Source organism: Oratosquilla oratoria, chromosome 9 (genome assembly GCF_046742065.1).
Source record: "Oratosquilla oratoria isolate Oo_2021 chromosome 9, ASM4674206v1, whole genome shotgun sequence".
NCBI lineage: Eukaryota > Metazoa > Arthropoda > Malacostraca > Stomatopoda > Squillidae > Oratosquilla > Oratosquilla oratoria.
The window spans coordinates 72,111,968-72,130,211 of NC_134785.1; the positions used below are offsets into that span (position 1 = coordinate 72,111,968).

At 40.8% G+C, this 18,244-nt stretch overlaps 1 protein-coding gene across 2 annotated transcripts in view; it reads right to left on the reverse strand.

Moving 5' to 3' along the window:
• LOC143028569 (uncharacterized) overlaps positions 1-16,883 on the reverse strand; it is a 131,507-nt gene extending 114,624 nt beyond the window's left edge. For both annotated transcript variants that reach the window (XM_076190873.1, XM_076190872.1), the window contains exons 1-4: positions 16,464-16,883; positions 14,271-14,371; positions 5,900-6,025; positions 5,076-5,195 (exon numbers count right to left, since the gene is read on the reverse strand). In XM_076190873.1, coding sequence (XP_076046988.1) covers positions 5,076-5,195; positions 5,900-6,025; positions 14,271-14,371; positions 16,464-16,770 — 654 coding nt within the window. In that variant the 5' untranslated portion in view covers positions 16,771-16,883. The remainder of the gene's footprint in view (positions 1-5,075; positions 5,196-5,899; positions 6,026-14,270; positions 14,372-16,463) is intronic.
• Between the last annotated feature and the right edge of the window lie 1,361 nt (positions 16,884-18,244).

Sequence of the window (18,244 nt, forward strand, 5' to 3'; positions counted from 1 at the left end):
CATCTTGTCCACTGCCCTGGGTCAGAAGCAGTGTCGCAAGACACAGCATATCCACAACAAGGCCGCTACATGAAATCGACGACACCCCCTCTCGGTCCCCTTATGCAGAAAAGGAGAAGACGGGGAGAAATCCCTTTGGGCTGCGTCAATTTTTTTCTCACACATACTCCCTCACCCCCCATCCGCCACCCATTCCACCTCATGGATCACAACATCATCCATATACAACCATTCTCCATTCACCCTTGCTCTCCCGTCCTTCCTCAAAATACATTCCACTCTTCCCCAAAGCCCCTTTTACCCCACCCATCCATCTCATCCTAGGTCGCCCACTCATGTTCACTCCTTCCACATCTGTCTTCCACACCTCTTTTACTAGTCTTTCTTCACTCATTCTTTCCATGTGTCCAAACCATCCCAATACTCTTTCATCCACCCTATCTCCCAACTCCTTTCCCACCCCCGTTTTCCTCTTCACCTCATTTCTCACTCTATCATACTTCTCAGGCACCTCATATCAAACACATTCAAACTCATCTCTCTTCCTCTCTTATGCTCCATGTTTCTGCCCCATACAGTACCGTCGGCACAATCACTCCTTCATATAATCTCCTCTTAGTATCCATTCCCGAATGTCTATATATCATTACACTTTTTAATCCACCAAGACATTTACTCGCTTCTCTCAATCTAAATTCTACCTCCACCTCCACCCCTCCCTTTCCAACCACATTCACTCACAAGTATCTAAAAATATCCACTTCCTCCAGTCTCTCTCCCTTAATAATCACTTCCAGTCTGCTGCCACTTTCACCCTTTGTACATCTCACCACCTTACTTTTACCCACATTTATCTTCAACTTCCTTCTTTCACACACTTTCCCAAACCCTGTCACTGACTTCCTCAATCCCTCCTCTGATCCTGCTACAAGCGCAGTGTCGTCAGCAAACAACAGCTGCCTTATCTCCCACGTTTCTTCATTTTCTTTAACCATTTCCAATCCCTGACCCACAACCCTTGCATTTACCTTTCGCACCACCCCATCCACGTATAAACTCAACAGAAGGCGACATAACACATCCCTAACGAAGTCCCACCTTTACCTCAAACCACTCACTCTCTCCATTTCTAATCGTGACACACGCTCTACTACTCTCGTAAAAACTCTTGACAGCTCCTAGAAGCTTTCCTCCTATCCCGTATGTCTGCAATACCTTCCACAGTGCCTTCCTGTCTACCTTGTCATAAGCCTTTTCCAAATCCATAAAAGCCCAAAAAACATTCTTATATTTTCCTATAGCTTTTTCATATATATGTCTTACCACAAAAACCTGATCTACGCAACCTCTACCTGTCCTAAACCCACACTCTTCCTCACTAATTACTCCCTCTGTTCCTCTCCTAATCCTCTCAATCAAGATCCTCCCATAAGCCTTCCCAACTACACTTAACAAGCTGATCCCTCTGAAACTACTACACTCATACTTGTCCCCTTTTCCCTTGTAAATTGGAACTATACAGGCACTTCTCCAGTCCTCCGGCACTCTACCCTCTCTTAAAGAAACATTAAATAACCTCACCAGCCAGTCCACCATCACTGCACTTCCTTTTTTTTTTCAGACATTCTGCATGACATCCATCCAGACCAAGTGCTTTACCTGCTCTCATCATCTACTTCATCCTTCCTTATTTCTCCTCCATTTTCCCCACTCATCACGGTCATTTTCTTAGCGCTTCCCACAGCAGCTATCTTTCCTTCCCTATCCTCCTTCACATTTATCATCTCCCTGAAATACTCTGCCCATCTTCCTCTTAATGCCTTCTCTTCAATTATCACCTCTCCATCTGCACCTTTTACCTTTTCTTCTCTACATGATTCGTCTCCTCTTCCTCCATTAATTTCTTTCCAAAACATCTTTCTATTACTTTCAAAATTTTCTGTCATACTCTTATCCCATTTCACATTTGCTCTCCTCTTTGCCTCCTTTATCTTATGCTTTACTTCTCTTCTCTTTTCTTTGTACCTCTCATATGACTCCCTCGTCCCATTTTGTAACCAATCTGTGAAGCTCGCTTCTTTTGTTCTACAACCTTCTTTGCTTTCTCATCGCACCACTCACTACCCTTTCTCCTATTTCCTCCCGTCCTCCTTGTTCCACACACCTTCTTTGCACATCTTGTGACTCTCTTTGAACAATCCCCATTCCTTCTCCACTTCTAGTTCTACTCTATCCTGCACTCCCTCCCACTCCTCTCTCAGCTTCTTTTTGTACTACTTCTCCTTTGCTTTCTCATTTAAGCAGTTCACTCTAAGCACCTTCCTACCTTTTGTCCTTTTCCTCTTTCTCCATCTATCCTCCACTCTCAACTTACCTTCCACCAGAAAACGATCTGATATTCCCTATTCTCTCCCCTTAGAACATGTACATCCTTAACTCTTTGTATTACACTCCTATCTTCCACTTCATAGTCCATTAACGCTCTATCTACCACCCTTCCATCCACCACTCTCTCCCATGTGTACTTATGCTTGACTTTCTTCCTAAACACTGTATTTGCTATCATCAACTCTCTTTCTAGACACATCTTCACCATCAACTCTCCACTATGATTCTTTCCTGGAACTCCACATTTCCCAACCACTCCGTTTATTGGTTTATTTCCTACCCTAGCATTAAGGTCTCCCAATACTACTACATTGACGTTTCTCCCTAATCCCTCTATGCACTCATTTAAATCTATCCAAAAAGCCTCCCTTTCTTCTACACTCTTTTCACTACCAGGCCCATATGCACTTACAAAAACCCACATCTCCTTTCCCAGTTTCATCTTCATCCACATTAACCTTGAAGCAACTCCTTCCACTCCACTACAAGCTTACCTATCTCTTCACTTACTAGTATAGCCACCCCTTCTCTCCCTCGTCCTCTCTTCACTTCTGAGAACCTCCCAACTACACTCCCAAACTCACACTCGCCCCTCCCTCTCAACTTAGTTTCACTCAAAGCCAACACATCCATCTTTCTTCTCACAAATATACTGCCTATCTCTTCCCTTTTACTCTCATCTGTACTACATCCATGCACATTAAAAGACCCAAACCTTATGGTACAGGTTGGAAAAATCCTAGACCCTTTAATGTCTTTACTTTTTTTAAGAATGTCCCCTGTGGGGCTACAGGGAGAAAGAGGCCTAATGCTAATCCCCGTCCCGTTTTTCTTGCCTCTTACGATTCAAGTGGGAAAACTTGGTGGCAACATTCTATCCCCCACCACAGGGTAGGCGAAAAAAGGAAATGAATATTCAGAGAAATGGTACAGGACAGTAACAAGGGCTTGGGGAACAGCATAACAGAGGGACAGTCGCAGTATAATTCAACCTATCCAACTTAACCTAACCTACGCTTAAGCTAACTTAGCCTATCCAACCTAATCTAGACTAACTTAACCTAACCTAACCTAGCCTAATTACTAACCTAACCATCCTAACCTAACCTATAGCACTAACCTAACCTAACCTAGCCAAACTTAGATAAACTTAACCAAACCAACCTAAACTATCCTAACTTAACATAACCAGCCTAATCAAACCTATAGCACTAACCTAACCTAACCTAACTTAAACTTAACCAACCTAACCAAACCTAGCCTAACTTAAACCAATTTAACCTAACCTATGGCACCAACCTAACTTACCCTAACTTAACCTAACCTAACCTAGCTCTATAGCATTAACCTAATTGAACCTAACCTAGTCCTATAGCATTAACCTAACCTAAGTTAACCTTACCTAGTCTGACCTAAATAACCTAACCTAACCAACCTAAAATAACCAACCTAACATAACATAACCTATAGCACTAATCTAACCAGCCTAACCTAACTAAACTAACCTAACTTACAGTACTAACCTAACTCAACCCAACCTAACCTGTTTTCAGTTGTGTATCAGAGGTACTGTAGTTATTTCAAAACTATAAATCGTATAATTGGTTTAGGTATAAAGAATAATAAGAAATTATATAAGAAAGTCAATGTTAACGCATATTTTTTTTTTTCTTATCAAAAGTAGCAAGTCTATTAAAACTAGATAAAAAAAGAAGAAGGAAGAGAGGTAATATAAAGTATACATACGAGTGGAAATAGAAACATTTCAAAGGAGAATGAATTGCTTAGTAAATCCGTTGACAAATACAATAGATTAGATTATCTTTGTTTATCGCATATATTTATTTACCTATTTTATAGTAATTTATTTAGTTGTACTTTATATATTCGTTTATTCATTTATGTTTTATCTCGTTTTATTTATAAAGGAATACAAAGGAAGAGCATACCCACAGGAGACCTTTTGGTCCTTAAGTAGGTCGGATGCGGGAGGGGGGGTGAATAAAACCACCATGTCACAGATATATCAGCTGCAATAGCATCGTGAGGATGTTGTTCAACGGATAACGTGTGACTGTGACAAGTAAAACATCACCTGTACAAAGACAGAAGTACCAGGAATGAGCCGAGTAGCGTGCGTCATTCACCTGCGGCAATGAGCCCAGGCCACGTCACACTACGCGTCAGGGTGGCTTGGCGCGGGAGTGACAATCGCGCGACTTTCACCCGGTGGCTCATTGCCGTTGGTGAATGACGCACGCTACTCGGTTCATTCCTGGCATTTCTGTCTTTGCACAAGAGTGTCTCTCTTGCCGTTATCCTTGTACATTTCTATTCGTTGAACAACGTCCTCACGAAGCCAGTAGAGCTGCGACTTCTGTGACATGAGTGGGTCTTCTGTTGCGCGTCACCACTGCTGGGAGGACAGTGGCGCGAGTCACGTGCCCGGCGCGCCTCAATTTGAGTGTGTTGCGGGGACCGCCAGGGGCACTTCCCCACGATTTGACGCGCAGTATGACGGGCCTTCACTGTTTGAGCACAGGGCGGGTAAAAGGCGCGTAGTGTGACGTGGCCTAAAGAAGTTAGATACAGCAAACACCATGAAATGTTTTCGTTAGCAATAATAGCTTTGGGGTTCACAAACAGGAAATTCAAATTGAAAATGAAGCAGAAGTAACGGCTCTTACCTCGTCCGCAGCATCACTGCAATCCACTTTTCCATCGCACCTGGAGAGACCATAGACACAGTGGTTGTCAGCTGCGCACCAGAATCGGTCAGATTCACAGTCCTTTGCAGCGCAGTTCACCTGTGCTCACAGAAAAGAAACAGAACGAAAAAAAAGGCATAAATGCGATGACGTAATGTCGTCTTCTGCTTACGTATTTAACCACATGACTTTGGAACCGTCTTACCAATCCAAACATCATAATGAAAATGGCTAAATCACAGGCTGATATTTTTTCTCAGTGAATCTGGGTATTTTCGAGTCATTTTTTGAGAGAAGAGGGATTTTTATAGTGATTGTGAGTAGTTCTTTCCAACTGAACAAACAAATATGGAAAATCGGTTTAGCGTAGGAATATCTTTCTACTGACCAAAACAGTAAAGATTGACTAATATATAAGAAGATGTAAATAGTATAAATTTATTTTTCTGGAAAATTTTCTAACAATTTCATATTTAATCTGAAATGTCAGTCATTTAGATTACAGGGCAAATGACACTGAAATCAGTAGCCTACCCAGTCCTTTAGAAATAAAATTGATGTGAATAAGACAATAGATTAACATTAACTACGCCACTCTCGTTATGGATAATGTATGAAAATAAAATAGAAATAAAATAACGTAAAAAAATATATATATAAATATAATTTGGAAATTAGATTAAATAAAGACTTACAAGAAAAAAATATACAAATAAATAACCAGGAATAAATCAATAAGAATAGACAAAGCAAAACAAGACAAATAGATATAAGATAACAAGCATATAGATAAATCAAAATACCTCATCCACATTACTCTTCTCGCAGTCGACTAGGCCATCACAGCGCCAAGCTTTCGTGACGCACTTGTCCGATTCCAGGGGTCCACACCATATATGATTATCCGGACACTTCGCTTCACAAACTATCTACAGACCAAGAAATCAAACAGAAAATATTCCATATTCATAATAAATAAGTAAAAATAGAATTGGGGTAACCGTGACTCTCTCTAACCATCACTAATGATGCACGTAATCCACACACTTGCGAGATGGTACTCGTCTTTAGCAAGACCCCAATCTTGCAGACCTCACAAATTCCCAAATGTCAAAACACGACTCAAGAAATGCAATGTCAGACAACAACGTCACCACCCACCACGAAATACCTAATGTCATCAGACTCCATTGACTCCTTCATTATACCTACCCCAATTACATCATCTTAACTTCAATATATACACCATTTCTAGCCATATCCACCAATAATATAACTAAACCCCATACAATGGAACTAACACTTGTTTAATGACAAACACATCTCCCATACGGCAACCTACACTAACATGCTTACCTTAGCATCTTTCGTTCTTATAATAACGGCTGTGCCCGTGATAGAATAGGCCTGCTTAGGTCAAGGACCTAATTGGTAGAGGTAGGGAGACCCTCTCCCTTATCTCTCTCTCTCTCTCTCTCTCTCTCTCTCTCTATATATATATATATATATATATATATATATATATATATATATAATATATATAAATATGTATATATATGATATATATATATATTATATATATATATATATATATATATATATATATATATATAAATGTGTGTGTGTGTGTGTGTGTGTGTGTGTGTGTGTGTGTGTGTGTGTGTGTGTGTGTGTGTGTGTGTGTGTGTGTGTATTCGTATCTGAAAATAAATCAAATTGAAAAAGAACACCCCCCATTTCAAGGAACCCATCCTTAGAAACTCTACCCCATATATATTCCCTGCTACATAAATAGTGAGAAGCGGTGTTCCCACGCCAACCCGAAGAGGCTACCTGGCTAAAACCGTCGTCTTCAGCCGTTCAACCCACGCCCACCGAAGAACCCGCTCGCACTGCCCCATATGTAGCCCCTGCTACATAAATGGTGGCAGGTGGTGTTCCCACTTCGACCCGAAGAGACTGCCTGACTAAAATCATCGCCCTCAGCCGCTCAAGCCAAGAGACCCGACTACAATCGTCGTCGCCTACCAGGTCTGCTGTCCTCCGACTGCACCCCTTGAACCCGCCGGTGTTCCCACACAAACCGCATTAGTGGTGAAATTGAAAGGCATTCGATTTTAAACCACCTGGTGGCAGTTTCCTATCAATCCGAGGAGAATACGCAGTCTGAAGAGAGACCGCTGTACGAAGAAAAAGCAACTACTAAAATCGTCAACCCAGAGTAGCGATTCCCAGCAACTTCAACCAACTCAACACATCAAACTTCAAACACACAAGATTCCATTCAGCTCCATACACCTTCCAATAAGCAATGCATCAAGCTTAAATCAAATCACAAGACTTTAAGCAAGCCCAGCGCATCAACTTCTAGACTTCAAACAGGCGTTTTCATCCCCGGCCCAGCTTCAGTAGCTTCCAAACGAGCGGCACAACTATACACCACCCTCCACCAGCCACTCCCTACGAGACGACATTCGGACTTTAGGAACATCTGCCGATTGACACGGGTGTGACCTGCAGTTGTAGTTACCTTAAAATCGGTGGTGAAATCGAAAAGATTCGATTTAAAACTACATCTTCAATCAAACTCACGGAATCGAGTTAACTAGCCACAAGATTCCATTCAGCACGCTTCCAAGCGAGCGACACATCTATACACCACCCCCTCCACCAACCGTCCTCCCCCGAGGCGACAATCTGACAATCAACGCAAATCGCAAGCTCAGCAAACGACCCACTCGGTAAGTAATACCACTGACCTCTCTACTTCTCAAACAGAACCAGACGACTCCAATAAGCCGTAGAGATCCAGCGCACCGACTTGAAGGTCGACCTGGTACAGACTTAAGTCAAGACGCATAGCACCACAGGCCGATGAGACTCGTCTGGAGGCATCTCCACATACCCCGTCCCCAACTGACGTCACCAGTCCTACCTGAACATTGCGCACGATAGAAAACGTACATCCACTAATCACCTTTAATCTTTCTAGTTCACCTCATACGGATCCGGCCGAGAGCCTGCTCTCCACCCCCTTGAGGACCAGGAACTTCGCGTCGGATGAGCTACCCCTCGCTTGACCACATCAGCCCCAGTTGAGCGAGCCCTTCCACGTCGGTCAACTCTACCCTCCTCAACCTTCCAACCGCACCCACCACCTCAACCACTCGCTCCACCGCGACCCAGCACTGGAAAACTGCAACGTCAACAATAGTTACAACATCACCTACCGTCAGCCTACCGTCATCAGCCTACCGTCAGTCTCCAGCTACCCACAGTGCTATCCAGGCTATCCAAGGTGCAAAACTCTTCAGCTTTCGTTACGCGAAATGTAGATAATAAATGAAATTACACACACTTACGCTCCTAAGATATCCACAAACTAATAAATACTGTAAGAATAATTACACACATGCATCAGTAGGTAGATACACTAATAAGTATATACATATATATCAAGAGAAATATACAAAAATATACAATCTACAAGTAAAATTAACAGCCATCAAATGTATAAACACATGAATCAATATTCAAAACAATAAGTGCATACACATATAAGAGAAACAATTATTGATTAATACATTAAACAGATCCCACATACCAGGACATAAAGTGATCACATAATTTACTACAAATTCTTCAAATCAACATAGCATACAACAAAATCTACATTCATAAGATGTAAAGTAGATAATACACAAAAAAATCTCCAATCCACATAGATCTACCAAAAACAAATGTACATATGAACCAACAGCTAATACAAATAAACTAATACAAACAAACATATACCACGAATAACAGATATAAGATTCAATAATACCAAACACCATGTAAACATATCAAATCTCATGTATATATAGAAATCAATAATTACATGCTAACACATCTCCCAATGCATTCTTTACTTACGAGATTTTTCCAAACTCACTCTATATAAATATCAAAGACAAATACAAGCTACAATATCACCTCTGCCATCATGTACTCAAACAATCAACCCATATACAGTATAACAACTCAATGTCACGTAAACCTTATACTAAATCAGACTAACTCACACCCAACAAAATACTTAACTCAGTACAAACCCCTCCTCAGCCCTGCCACCCAGAGCCAGCATATGATAAAATAAGACAAAATAAGAAAAACAAAACGACAAATCCCACAATGAACAAAACCAACACTTAAAACCATGCAATTACAATAAAATTATTCCACCCACAGACGTTGTGCATTTCTTTTCCACTATATAAATATCTTCTCTACTTCCTTCTGACCGTGACACCCAGGAATAATACACGATTATATCAAACTCAAAAATATACTAACTCCATCTATTGCCAACATAATATAACCATCTCCAATATATTAGTCTAAACTCAACAGACAAAATATTCTCTCTTTATCAACTCAACTCTGAAACGATATAACTCAGACAAACCCAAACAAGATACAAAAATATATCACACAAATTTCAAGAAAGACACGTCCTCAAAACTCCCCACCTCAAACTTACATTGTTTTTAGACTCGAAGGTTAACAACATTGAACAAACAACAAAACCCACAGATTATCATAATATATGTACAAGAGTGATGATAGGAACAGCAGCATCATTCACAAAAATAAAAATTTCCCACAAAAATGTAGCCAATAATCGTTCACGAACATCGACGAAACAAATATTAGCAACATCTAACTCATAACATAATGGAACAAAATGAATTGATAAACAGCAAACAGTCATATCAACCTTGTCCAGCATTAGAATATACCCGTATGTTAACTATTTCTCATAGAGACAACAGAAAACTAGGTCATTCCATCAGAAATAATCCCAGAATAGTAGACTATAGTCCTACCTGAACGCTACGCAGGATAGAAAACTGATATCATACATGTCCATTGTAATATACATTATATATACATATAATATATATATATATATATATATATATATATATATATATATATATATATGTATATATATATATATACACACACACACACACACACACACACACACACACACACACACACACACACACACACACACACACACACACACACACACATATATATATATATATATATATATATATATATATATATACATATATATGTATATATATATATATATATATACCAAAATGTATTTTATGGGTAGTTGCTGTAACAACAAAAGTGCTCCTCTAATAACTTCACAATCAAACTAACTATTACTGATCATTTTAGGATGTCTTGTATTCATTGAAGCTATGCCTCTAGTGAAAATGTACCCATTTTTGAATTAACAAATACAGGTGGAAACTACATATCTCATAGAAAAGAGATCCCCGAACTAAAGAGTAATGCGGACGGTGTGCGCGTGGCTTCCGTGTTTTGGGGGGTTTTATCGCGCGGGGGGAGTGCCAAAGGAGGGGATATGTTTCTAAGGGAGTTGTGAATGGATAATCTATGCATCGCTCACAGATGCAGTGACTACTGAGCCACTGGCAGCTACAATTAGGAAAACAAATTTGAAATTTGAAAGGAAGAATCGAGACGTCCGAAGCCGAGCTTGTTTACAAGTTGAACAAGGGTGCCAGTGTGGCAGTGTTTGAGGGTCATAAACCAACCTACCCTTCCTTCCCCCTCCCCCCAAACACACCTCGCACGCCGAATAAACGGCTATGGACAGCTAGACCTCCTCCTCCCTCTCTCCTCCTCATCCCTACTCCCCTTGTCCTAGTCTCCTCCTCCCCCCTCCTCCTTTTCCTCTTCCCTGCTCCTCCCTCCTTAGTATCCTTCTCTTTCTTCTCTTTCCGATTTTATTTCCTTCTCTTTCTTCTCTTTCCGATTTTATTTCCTTCTCTTTCTTCTCTTTCCGATTTTATTTCCTTCTCTTTCTTCTCTTTCCGATTTTATTTCCAAACTTTTAATCATCCTGACTTTACTGCACATAGTAGTAAGGGCGGAAAGGATAAACCTGGCACAGAGAAGTAATCTTAAATGACTTGTTTAAATCCCCGAGTGGGTCCGAAGTTGTTGTTGCGGGTACGCGTTTTAAGTGTCTCCAGTTCAAGAGTTCGCAATCGGTGCCGTGAATAGTGTATACACGTGAAAATTTACGACATGGCGTCAGGGATGACCGGTATGCTTTTAGCCCTGCTGGGGGCGGTCTTGCTGATCAACGTAGCTGCAAGTGGTCAACCTTCATACGTTGCAGTGGGCATTGCTGGTTACCCTCCGCTCCTCTCTAACATTTTGGTGAGAGACAGAAGCTCAAGGATCTCTTTTAAGCACCATCCTCTGTGCTAGTTCCTTCCCCCGCCTGCCTCAAGAACAGAAGGCAGAAAGTGGCGTCAGATTCGTTTATCTACAGAAAGGGGAAGTTCTCATATAACATCGAAGAGAAAAATCAACACTTCCTAGCTTCTGGTGTCCTACGCCCCCCTTCTCTGTGGTGATATACTTCCCTGTCTTGGCCCAGCTGCAACGAGAGTCCCAAAACACCCATGTGTAAGCTGTCTAAAAGGAGTCCGTCGCAACAGTAGAGCCATTAGCTGCAAGTCATGTGGGGAATGGACTCATATCAAGTGTTGTGGAATTTCTCTCGAAACCTACAATGCTGCCTTGGTGAATGAGGACATTCTCCACTTCACTTGCAATGGGTGTACACTCAAAGAACTACCAGGACCCCCCATACCCGATGGTAAGGATGACCCTACACCTGTTAACCCCGATCGCTGTGCCCCGCCCCAGTCAACACCCGGGGACGAATTCAACTGCTTCAACAAGCGGGGCCTCCACTTCAAGCACTTGAATGCCAGAAGCCTTCTACCTAAGATAGACGAGTTCCGTTTACTAGTGCGGCGGACCAGGGCAGCAGTCATCGGTGTCACCGAAACTTGGTTAGACAGTATCATCTCCGTCTCAGAATTTACGATTCCGGGTTATAGTGTTGTGCGTAACGATAGAAAGAGGACCGGAGGAAGGGTATGTGCTTTCTTTTGCAACGACTTAGCAATCAATCCCCACCCACATTCTCTCTCATTTGTCTGAAATAATCTTAAATATATATATATATATATATATATATATGTAAATATATATATATGTATATAATATATATATATATATATAAATATATATATATATATATATATATATATATACTGTATATATATATATACATATATATAAATATATATATATATATATATATGTAAATATATATATATATATGTATATAATATATATATATACATATATATATATAAATATATATATATATATACTGTATATATATATATATATACATATATATAAATATATATATATATATATATATATGTATGTATGTATCTTTTTACCGTGGTAAGTTTACCCTAGACTTTTCACAGGTTTCAATTTGGAGTTCACTTTCAGGTGTTTCGTTTACGAATACTGAGCTAAAATAATTGTTCAAGATATCACACATTCCTTCATTTGTACATTCAAGATGACCGTCAGCAGATAATAGTGGGGCAATGTGATTCCTAATAACCTTTTTATCTCTAATGTAACTATAGAATTCTTTGGGATTCTATTTGGATTTATCAGCGATATTCATTTCATATTGTCGTTTTCGTTTTTTTATTGTATTAATACAAAACTTTTATAGTGATTTGGTGCACCCGAGCACTTGTATTCCTTATAAGCCTGTCTCTTTTTAGCAGTACTTTTTTCAGTTTCTTTGTCAAGCCATTTAAGGCGAGTTGATTTGGGGACGTCTGTCTTTAAATGGGATGTAACTATGAATCATCTTATTAAGCGTATTTTGAAACATTTCCTACACCTGATCTACAGGTCTTTCGCTTAAATTTGCCTCACAATGTGCAAGCTGAAGCTCCTAACGTAATCCTATGAAATGATCTTTACTGGAATTGGGTATCTTAGAAACACAATTATCTATTCCAAAATTTTTTAGCAGTGTGAATCTTTTCCTTGCAGTTTTGTATACCTAACCTATTTTCATTTGCGTATCAGAGGTACTGCAGTTATTTCAAAACTATAAATCATATAATTGTTTTAGGTATTAAAACAACAAGAAATTATATTAGAAACTCGATGTTAAACACAGAATTGGAATTTTTGTTTGTCAAAAGTGGAATAGTTTGATCAAATGGAAAGAATGAGTGAAGAAAGATTAGTAAAAGAGGTGTGGAAGGTAGAGGTGGAAGGAATGAACATGAGAGGTCGACCTAGGATGAGATGGATGGATGGGGTAAAAGGGGCTTTGGGAAATCGGAAATGTCTGTTGAGGAAGGACGGGAGAGGACAGAAGACAAGCGTGAATGGAGAATGGTTGTGCATGGATGATGTTGTGACTCATGAGGTGGAATGGGGGTGTAATGGGGGTGTATGTGTGAGAAATAATTTGACGCAGCCCGAAGGGATTTCTTCCCGTCTTCTCCTTTTCTGCATGAGGGGACGTAGAGGGGGGGGGGCGATTTAATGAAATAGCCTTGCAATGGATGTACTGTGTCTTGTGACACTGCTTCTAACCCAGGGTAGTGGGCGAGATGCAGGGATGACCCGTCATCCAAGAGGTGCCAAGATAAGAGGGAGAGAGGAGGGTGGGGGGGAGTGGAGTGTGATGGGGATGGATTGGGTGGGAGTGGTTTCTATGTCTTTTTGTTTTTTGGCTACCTCTCTTATAAGGGGGAAAAAGCCTTTGGTATATGTATGTATGTAGCAAGTCTACTGAAATTAGATAAAAAAAAGAAGGGAAAGAGGTAACATAAAGTACAAAGTACGAGTGGAAAGAAAAACATTTCAAAGGAGATTAAATTGCCTAATAGATTTGTTGACAAATAGAATAGATTAACTTTGTTTATCTTATTTATCTATTTGCCTATTCTATATTCATTTATTTGTACTTTATTTATGTATTCATTTATCATGTTTCATCTCGTTTTATCTATAAAGGAATACAAAGGAAGAGCATGCTGACAGGAGACCTTTTGGTCCATAACTAGGTCGGAGGCAGGGGGGGGGGAGATAAATAATGATGAATAATAAACAGAAAAATAACAGTAATTTATGATCAATAAATGAATAACAGAAATTAAGCAGATAAATGATGAACAAATAAATAACAGTGAAAATACTTATCATTATCTATCTGTTTATTAGTATTTCTACCTCGTCTTCGCCCTCGGGGCAGTCAGGTCTTCCGTCGCAGATATGCTCTCGTTCGATGCACTTCCCGTTATCGCAGCGGAAGTTGCTCTCGCATAGTGCGGCTGCCCGGGAAAAAACAAACAAAATAAATAAAACCGAATAGATCAATGAAAAAGAATCGAATAGAATAGATAGATAGATAGATACATACATACATATACCAAGGCTTTTTCCCCCTTACTAGGGAGGTAACCAAAAAGGAAAAGGCATAAAATCATTCCCACCCATTCCATCCCTGAAAACACTCCACACCCCTCCACCCTCCCTCCCATCTTAGCACCTCCTAGATGACGGGTCATCCCTGCACCTTGTCCACTGCCCTGGGTCAGAAGCAGTGTCGCAAGACACAGCACATCCACAGCAAGGTCGCTTCATTAAATCGGCGACCCCCCTCTCCATCCCCCCATATAAAGGAGAAGACGGGGAGAAATCCCTTCGGGCTGCGTCAAAATTTTGCTCACACATACTACCTCACCCCCCCCATCCCCCCGTCCATTCCACCTCATGTATCACAACATCTTCCATATACAACCATTCTCCATTCACCCCTGTCTTCTGTCCTCTCCCGTCCTTCCTCAACAGACATTCCCCTCTTCCCCAAAGCCCCCTTCACCCCATCCATCCATCTCATCCTAGGACGTCCCCTCATGTTCATTCCCTCCACATCTGCCTTCCATACCTCCTTTACTAGTCTTTCTTCACTCATTCTTTCCATGTGTCCAAACCATCCTAATACTCTTTCATCAACCCTATCTCCCAACTCCCTTTCCACCTCTGTTCTCCTCCTCACCTCCTCATTTCTCACTTTATCTAGCCTAGTAACCCCCATCATACTTCTCAGACACCTCATCTCAAACACATTCAAGCTCCTTCTCTCTTCCTCTCTTATGTTCCATGTTTCTGCTCCATACAGTGCTGTTGGCACAATCACTCCTTCATACAGTCTCCTCTTAGCATCCATTCCCAAATGTCTATTCTTCATTACCCTTTTTAATCCACCAAGGCATTTACTCGCTTCTCTCAATCTACATTCTACCTCCACCTTTACTCCACCTTTTCCTGCCACATTTGCACCCAAGTATCTAAAACTATCCACTTCCTCCAGTTGATCTCCCTTAATGCTCACTTCCAGATTACTGCCACTTTCACCCCTTGTACATCTCATCACCTTACTTTTACCCACATTTATCTTCAGCTTTCTTCTATCACATACTCTCCCAAACTCTGTCACCAACTTCCTCAATCCCTCCTCCGATCCTGCCACAAGCGCAGTGTCGTCCGCAAACAACAGCTGGCTCACCTCCCACTTTTCTCCATTTTCTTTAACCATTTCCAATTCCTGACCCACCACCCTTGCATTTACCTCTCGCACTACCCCATCCATGTATAAGTTGAACAGCCAGGGGAACATAACGAAGTCCCACCTTTACCTCAAACCACTCACTCTCTCCATTTCTAATCCTGACACAAGCTCTACTACTCTCATAAAAACTCTTGACAGCTCCCAGAAGCTTTCCTCCTATCCCGTATATCCGCATAACCTCCCGCAGTGCTTTTCTGTCTACCCTGTCGTAAGCCTTTTCCAGATCCATAAAAGCCCCAAAAAACATCCTTCCCTTTTCCTATAGCTTTCTCACATATCTGTCTTACCACAAAAATCTAATCTACACCACCTCTACCTGTCCTAAATCCACACTGTTCCTCACCAATTACTCTCCTAATCCTCTCAATCAAGATCCTCCCATAAGCCAACTACACTTAACAAGCTAATCCCTGTGAAACTACTACATTCACACTTGTCCCCCTTTCCCTTGTAAAGTGCCACTATACAAGCACTTCTGCAGATAGATAAATGAATAAATAAGTATCAAGAAAATAAATAGGGAAATAAATGGAAACAATCTAATCTAGAAATAGATAAAAAAGGATAAAATTGACTCCATCAAATGTAAAAGGCCCCACTGGATCTACAGGACTTAAACCAGAAAACCAATTAAGAGGAAATACGGCCCAGTTGCCACAGACAGCTGAATAGAATGACCTGTTCCTGGCCAAGAACTGCAAAATAAAATCGTATTTTACCCTCTCCCCCACGAACCCGAGGCACCTGAATAGAAGCGCTAGTAACAACCGAGGACGTCAACTTCGTCTTACCTTCCCAGAGTTCTTTCACTTCTTGTTGTAATCTCGTTTTGTCCATTTCCAGTTTTTGAAATTCGGTCCGCATACTATTGATCAATCTCATTAATTCCGGATAACTTGACGAGCACGAGAACCTCGAGGCCATAGTACGCTCGAACTTCATCAGCTGCTCGTCGAACGTCCTCGACCCCTGGCTCTTGTCAGCCGAGCTGACCGGCACCCCGAGGACGAGCAGGACCGCTGGCAGCAGTACCAGGAGATGACGGAGTTCCCCTGAAGACGGGGCCCCACGACGACAGGGCAGCGTCTGAAGTCCCATGGCTCGTTTGAGAGCTCCTGGAGGAGATCTGGGCGAAGTAGGACCTCGGGCTCGACGTCAGGGGCTTCTCACTGGAGGGCCAGGTCGGTCGAGAGAGGCGTCTGCAGCTGGGCACAGACCAACGCGGAATGGCGTCGCTCTGGGCCTTGCACAAGGAATTCAGCAGCATCAGGCTGAGGATGGAGGAGGAAGTGGAGATGGAGGAGAAGGGAGAGGAGATGGAGGAGGAGGGAGAGGAGTTGGAGGAAGGGAAGGAGGAGGAACGGGAGGTAGAAAAGGTGGAGAAGGAGGAAAGGGAGAAGGAGGAGGAGGAGGAAGAGTAAGGGAGTTGGAGGTGAGGGATATGCACGGCGATGCAAAACGGAAGTGAATGGCGTCTAGCGGATGTGTGGAGGGGGTGGAAACCGTGATACGAGAAAAGAAGCAAGATAGCGAAGACCGTCCTGCTATCCATTTCTGCCAGGCGATTTTATTCAACTGAAGGTGTACGCAAAAAGAAATAAAAGATACCCTTATATTATCTTTTATGAAATCTTATTTGCAATGCAAACAGGCTATAGGTAACGGATAGAAATGTTACTTATTTTTTCAATTTAATCTTTGGCATTTTTTGCCGTATTTTTCAATGCTAATCGTTTATATTGTATGCCTTTTCGTTCAAATGTAATTGAAGAAAATTGAAAGTAAACGTGGGCAAAAGCAAGATGATGAGATGTACAAGGGGAAAGGATGGTAGCAAGTTAGAAGTAAGTCTTAGAGAAGAAAGGCTGGAGGATGTGGATAGTTTAAAGTATTCGGGGTCGTACGTAGGAGTATGTGGCAGAAGAGGCCTCGAGGATTTGGGGTGGAAGGAGACTGTGGAGTGAGGGAATGTCATTTAGGTTCATCTGTGAGGGGGACGGTGTCTTGATCTCTAAACGTCGTATCCATTTTTTCCCCAATGTGTACGACTTTTTTTTTTTTTTTCATTCTAGTTTTTGCTGTCTAGGGCTAAGTTGTTGCGGTTTATTATTGGGGGAGGGGTGATATCTATTTGTGATATCACGTGCGTTTTTTTTTTCCGCACGTATTTTCATTTTGTTTATCTATATATTAGTAAAACAATGAGGATGTGTTATCGCAAAATTTTTAGTTAACGGATGCACATAATGATGGTGATGATGATGGAGAGAGTGGTAACTGTATGATGGTCGTGTGTTCTTAACATATATATATATATATATATATATATACATATATATATATATCTATATATATATATATATATATATATATATATATATATATATATATATATATATAAATACACACACACACATATATATATATATATATATATATATATATATACATATGCATATATATATACATATATATATATATATATATATATATACATATATATATATATATATATATATATATGTGTGTGTGTGTGTGTGTGTATGTATTTACCTAGTTGTATCTACCTAGT